The sequence below is a fragment of the Cynara cardunculus genome, unplaced genomic scaffold, assembly GCF_001531365.2.
Source record: "Cynara cardunculus var. scolymus isolate 2C unplaced genomic scaffold, CcrdV1 Un_Scaffold_2064, whole genome shotgun sequence".
NCBI classification, from domain to species: domain Eukaryota; kingdom Viridiplantae; phylum Streptophyta; class Magnoliopsida; order Asterales; family Asteraceae; genus Cynara; species Cynara cardunculus.
In genome coordinates, this window is record NW_020200963.1 from 27,017 (window position 1) to 33,555 (window position 6,539).

Below are 6,539 nucleotides of genomic sequence, written 5' to 3' on the forward strand. Positions count from 1 at the left end.
ATTTCCCCCAACCTTGGGTACCCATATACGACCTTGAAACAACTTAAAACCACGACCATCCTCTGTAAGAAGTATGTGTTGTTTCACCATAATCTCGCTCTTGAGGTTTTTTTCCAAAAGCGCTTCAGACTGTGCCACCTTGATCCGATCGATCAGACTGGACATTACATCAATCCTGGTAAGCACGGCTTTCGTTCCACTACCGTACTTCTTTCGGCTCAAAGCATCCACCACTACATTCGCCTTACCCGGGTGGTACCGTAACTCACAATCGTAGTCTTTGAGTAGTTTGAGCCAACGTCGTTGCCTCATGTTTAGCTCTTTTTGGTCGAAAATATACTTCAAACTTTTGTGATCAGTGAAAAGCGTGCACTTGGTACCATAGAGGTAATGCCGCCAATTCTTTAAGGTGAATACCACTGCTGCTAGCTCCAAGTCGTGGGTGGGATAATCCTTCTCGTGATCTTTGAGTTGTCTAGATGCGTAAGCTATTACTTTTCCCCTTTGCATCAAGACACAACCCAATCCCATTTTAGAAGCGTCGCTAAAAACTACGAAGTCTTCGAACCCTTTTGGCAAGGAGAGGACCGAGGCTTCACATAATTTCCTTTGGAGGGTTCTGAAGGCATGTTCTTGCTTCTCAGTCCAGTTAAACTTCACATTCTTCCTAGTCACGCCGTTAAGGAAGAAGCAATCTTGAAGAAATCTTGGAAAAATCTCCTCTAATAACCTGCTAGACCCAAGAAACTTCGGATCTCTGAAGGACTCTTTGGCGGTTCCCAATTCATTACCGCCTCAATTTTGGATGGGTCCACCTTCACTCCATCTTCAGTGACTACGTGACCCAAGAATTGAACTTCTTTTAGCCAAAAATCGCACTTGGAGAATTTTACATATAATTTATCCCTCCTTAACATTTCGAGAACTTCCCGAAGATGTTGTTYATGATCCGTCTCGTTCTTGGAATAAATGAGTATGTCATCAATGAACACTATTACGGACTCGTCGAGAAACGGTCGGCACACTCGGTTCATCAAGTTCATGAATATTGTCGGCGCGTTCGTCAATCCGAAGGGCATAACCAAGAATTCGTAGTGTCCATATCGCGTCCTAAAAGCTGTCTTTGYCAYATCATCTTCTTTTACTCGTACTTGGTRGTATCCWRAACGAAGATCAATCTTTGAGAAGCAACTCGCTCCCTGGAGTTGGTCAAAAAGATCGTCGATTCTAGGGAGAGGATATTTGTTYTTCACGGTTACTTTATTGAGTTCACRATAGTCTATACACATTCTCATGGTGTCRTCCTTCTTCTTAACAAATARGACTKGAGCTCCCCACGGTGACGAACTGGGTCTCACGAATCCTTTCTCAAGCAGATCTTGTAGCTGAGACATTAGCTCCTGCATCTCGGCCRGAGCCAAAYGGTAAGGGGMTCTAGCAAGCGGAGCGGTTCCCRGAATAAGGTCGATTCGAAATTCTATTTGTCTAGCRGGTGGTAGACCGGGTAAGTCTTCAGGGAACAAGTCTRGAAATTCATTAACTACCTTCACATYTTCAATTCTTYTTTTCTCTGGTTTGGTATCTAACACATATGCAATGAACGAGGAGCATCCCTTAGCTAAACATTTACGTGCTTTCGCCGTGGATAACAGTGCTACATTACTTTTCCTTCCTTCTCCGTAAACTAGCATTGCGTCCCCGTCCGGCAGAGGGATTCGAATCAACTTTTTAGAGCATAAAATCTCCTCTTGGTTCCCTGCCAACCAATCYATCCCAATTATGATATCGAACCCGCCTATAGCCATGGGYATGAGATCYWCTCGAAATTCCTTTCCCTCAATTCCCAACAMWCAACTCCTAACGATCTCGCTTACCAGAACTTGACTACCATTCGCTAACTCTATGATCAAAGCATCTTCTAGAGCACTAGGGGGCGCATGCAAAAGTTGACGGAACGTAGTGGACACAAAGGAACATGAAGCACCTGAATCAAAAAGTACGTGTGCAGGTATGGAGTTAACAAGGAACGTACCCGACACTACATCCGTCGATGCCTTAGCTTCTTCAGCAGTCATCTGGAAAGCTCGGCCGGCTGCTTTCGATGCATTTTCTTTTCTTCCCTGGCTCCCTCCTGCCTTTAACTTCAGGCAATCATTTTTGAAATGACCCGGCTCTCCGCATCCAAAACAAATGGGTCCTTTGATCGGACAATCATTTCGTGTGTGGCCTATCTTTCTGCACTTAAAGCATTTTACAGGACTAGGGTTAGTGGTGCATGGGCCGAGATGTTTACTGCGACATTTGGGACACCACTTGGCCTCTTGTCTAGGATAAACTCCACGGTTGTTGTTGTTGTTGAGATGGTTTGGTCTCTTGGAAAGTGCATGGTGACATTCCCACTTCCTTATTTCACTGATAGCCGTTTTCTCTACTCTCACTTTGCTGTACACTGACTCCATGATATTTTCCTCTTCGATTGCCTCTCTAAGGGTGGAGGCCCTGGAATTCCTGACCATTACCATCATGTCTGCGGGCAACCCTTTTAAATAAGCCTTCATCTTTTCTTTCTCCGTTGGGGCCACATGCCCCACCAAGTTTAGTTTTTCCATGAAGAGTCGTGTGTAGTCCCTCACCGACAAGTTTCCCTTCTTTAGGGTTCGGAACTCTTCTTCGATGCGGTCCATCTCCTGCTCATTGCAATATTCCTCTAATACCTTTTTTTTAAACGTGACCCAACTCATCTTGGCCAGCTCCGTAGTCTCTAGGGTAGATATGACAATGTTCCACCAGGTAAGGGTTGCACCTCTTAGCATTTGAGAGCCAAACTTTGCCTTTTATCCCTCATCACAGTCACAAGCCCGGAAGGCTTACTCGATCTCTCGAAGCCAGTTCATGGATGCTACGGGATCATCTGACCCTACAAATACTGGCGGTTTGCAACTTAGAAACGTCTTGTAGGAGCAAACTCTTCCCACTTGTCTTGCCTTAATCGTTGCTAACTCCTGGGTTGGAATTCCATTTTCGGTACCCCCAGATCCCACAATAGTCACGTTCTCGGCAACCGCTTCATGCTTACGATTGTTAATGTCTCTATCCTCCAGTAACTTCATAAAGAACTCTTGTTGTTGGGCCATGGCTCTATTCATAGCATTCATCACTGTGCCCATCATTCTGGACTCTGGGGTTTCCTCTTCCATTACGGGGTTAGATACGGCAAGATTCACTTGGGGAGCATGGTCGATTCCACTACCCAAGGTGTCTTGCCTAGGATGGGCCCTTGCGGTGGTGGTTCGTGGCGGTTCGTGGCGGCTGTTCGTGAAGAAAAAGGATGGATCAATGAGAATGTGCATTGATTACCGGGAATTGAATAAATTAACAATCAAAAATAAGTATCCTCTACCGAGAATTGATGATTTGTTTGATCAATTGGTCGAGGCCACTTATTTTTCAAAGATTGATTTACAATCTAGTTATCATCAATTGAAGATTCGGAATGAAAATGTGTCGAAAATAGCATTCCATACACGTTATGGGCACTATGAATTTTTGGTTATGCCTGCCTTTATGAATATGATGAATAGGGTTTGTCATCCATATCTTGACAAATTTGTGATTTCTTTATTGATGATATTTTGATATACTCTCGATCAGAAAAAGAGCATGCTCACCATATACGATTACTCCTGGAACTACTGAAACGAGAAAAGTTGTATGCTAAAATGTCAAAATGTGAATTTTGCTATGAGAGGTTCAGTTTCTAAGTCATGTTATTTCGGAAGTGGCCATCAAAGTAGATCCTCTTAAGATTGAAGCCATTGAAAAATGGGAAGCGCCGAAAACCCCAACAGAAATCAGAAGTTTTCTTGGATTGACTGGGTATTATCGCAAGTTTATACAAGACTTCTCTCGTATAGCCACCCCTTTAACAAAATTGACAAAAAAGAATGTAAAGTATGAGTGGAAAGATGTGCAAGCTCTTTCAAATGTTAAAAGATAAGTTATTCAGTGCACCAATTCTATCTTTGCCAGATGGAATGGAAGATTTTGTGGTTTATAGTGACGCATCGAAGATGGGCTTAGGTTGTGTATTAATGCAACGTGGAAAGGTAATTGCTTATGCTTCAAAACAGTTAAAAGATCATGAAARGCAGTATCCTACTCATAATATGGAGTTAGCAGCAGTAGTATTCGCTTTAAAGATATAGAGGCACTACTTATATGGGACTAAAGTCAAATTTTCACAGATCATAAGAGTCTACAACATTTGTTCCATCAGAAAGATTTGAATATACGCCAAAGACGATGGTTAGAAATTGGTTAGTGATTATGATTGTGAAATTTTGTACCATCCAAGAAAAGCAAATATGGTGGCTGATGATTTAAGCCGTCGAGAGAAAAGTGGTACCCATCAAGGCTATAGCTTTAAAAGTTGAGTTATTACCGAGTATCCAGGAAGAATTACAAGAATTCCAATGTGAAGCTATGAAGGAAAATAAAATTAAACAAGAAAGACTGGGTGGAATGATATCTGAATTTGAAAAGAATGACAGGGGATTTAGGAGTTTTCAAAACAGAATTTGGGTACCATGTTATGGTAATTTCATATAACGTATCCTAAGTGAAGCTCACAAATCATGTTTTGCTATTCACCCAGGTACAAACAAAATGTATCGGATCTGAAGCAATACTCTTGGTGGCCAGGCATGAAGAAAATTTTAGCCAAATATGTTGAGCAGTGCATGACATGTCTTCAGGTGAAAATTGAACACCAACGTCCATATGGTAAGTTGCATTCTTTAGAAATTCCAGTCTGGAAATGGGATCATATCACTATGGATTTCATAACCAAGTTGCCAAAAACATCGAAAGGTTATGATGCCATATGGGTGATTGTAGATCGGTTATCTAAATCTGCACATTTCTTACCAATGAAGGAATCATATTCAATGGAGAGATTGGAAAAATTGTATATTGATGAGGTAGTGACACGTCATTGTGTTACCCTATCAATAATTTCCGTTAGAGATGGTCGATTCACTTCTATGTTTTGGAAGAGTTTTCAAAGAGAGATGGGTTCACAAATTAAGCTAAGTACAGCTTATCATTTTCAAACGGATGGACAAAGTGAACGAACTATTCAAACACTAGAAGATATGCTTAGAGCTTGTGTTATCGATTTTGGAGGATCATGGGATAATGATTTGGCTTTGGTGGAATTCGCTTACAATAATAGCTACCATTCGAGTATTCAAGCTGCACCTTTTGAGGTTCTGTATGGACGAAAGTGTCGAAATCCTTTATGTTGGAACGAGATAGGTGAGAAACAGTTAGCTGGGCCTGAGCTAATACAGCAAACAGCGGATAAATTTTCCCAAATACGAGAACGAATGAAAGTGACACAAGATCGGCAAAGAAGTTATGTCGATAAACATCGAAAACCAATTGAGTTCCAAATTGGTGATAAAGTAATGTTAAAAATATAACATTGGAAATGAGTAGTATGTTTTGTTAAAAAAGGAAAGTTAAGCCCAAGACATATTGGACCATTTCCTATCATTGAAATAGTTGGAGAGGTGGCATACAAACTAAAACTTCCTTTGGAATTAAGTGGTATTCATAACACTTTTCATGTGTCAAATCTAAGGAAGTATTTAGCAAATGCAGATATAGCTGTGCCTCTACCAGAAATTAAGATTGATGAGAAGTTATGTTCTGAAGAAACCCCTAAAGCCATTACTGACTTCAAGATAAAGGAATTGCGGCATAAGGAGATTGGGTTAGTAAAGGTTTAGTGGCGTTATCATAAAGGAGCAGACGCCACCTGGGAATCAGAGGCAGAAATGTGAATGATATATCCTAATTCTTTTACGGAGGGGATATTGTAATATTCGGTTTTATTTATCAGATAATCAAATAATTATGTGTGTGATGTGTGTGTGTGTGTATTATTTTATTGGGGGAAAGTGTCTGGTAAGCACCACCCCCCCCCCCATTTTCTTTCTCAATTTTGCTCAAATGTGTAGTTATGGTTTCAAAAGTTGGTTGTACTTGCTATAAATAGCAAGTACAAGTGAAAGGGGAAGGGTTTTACTATTTTTGAGAGCATATTTCTACTTTATGTGGAAAATCAGAAAAAGGAATCAAAAACAAGTCTTCAAGGCAAAGGTGAGTGTTTAGTAATTTCTCTTTTTTGAATAAAAGTTTTATTTGGATTATGTTTAAGTTTTGATGAATACCTAAAGTTATATCTGCTTAAAGAGTTGACCGGATTACGTTTCCATCCGGTCATAGTACCGTCCGGACTCGTTCTTATCCAGCTATAGAGCCGTCCGGAACCGTTCATGTCCGGCTAGTGAACCATCTGGATACGGTTGTAGCGCGGTCCGGAAACATCCGGATACGGTCATAGCGTCGTCCGGATACGGTCATAGCACCGTTCGGAAACGTTCGGATACGTCTTAGTCCGGTTATAATGTTGTCCGGATACGCGTTCCCATCCGATTATCACGTCATCCGGATTTCTTATCCGGCTAAAAAGA

The 6,539-nt window shown here is 41.2% G+C and overlaps 1 protein-coding gene across 1 annotated transcript; it reads right to left on the reverse strand.

Annotated features, from left to right (window-relative positions):
- Positions 1-722: 722 nt before the first annotated feature.
- Positions 723-2,813, reverse strand: LOC112502853. The gene has a single exon (XM_025106864.1). The coding sequence runs from the start codon at positions 2,811-2,813 to the stop codon at positions 723-725; it is 2,091 nt and encodes a 696-aa protein (XP_024962632.1).
- Between the last annotated feature and the right edge of the window lie 3,726 nt (positions 2,814-6,539).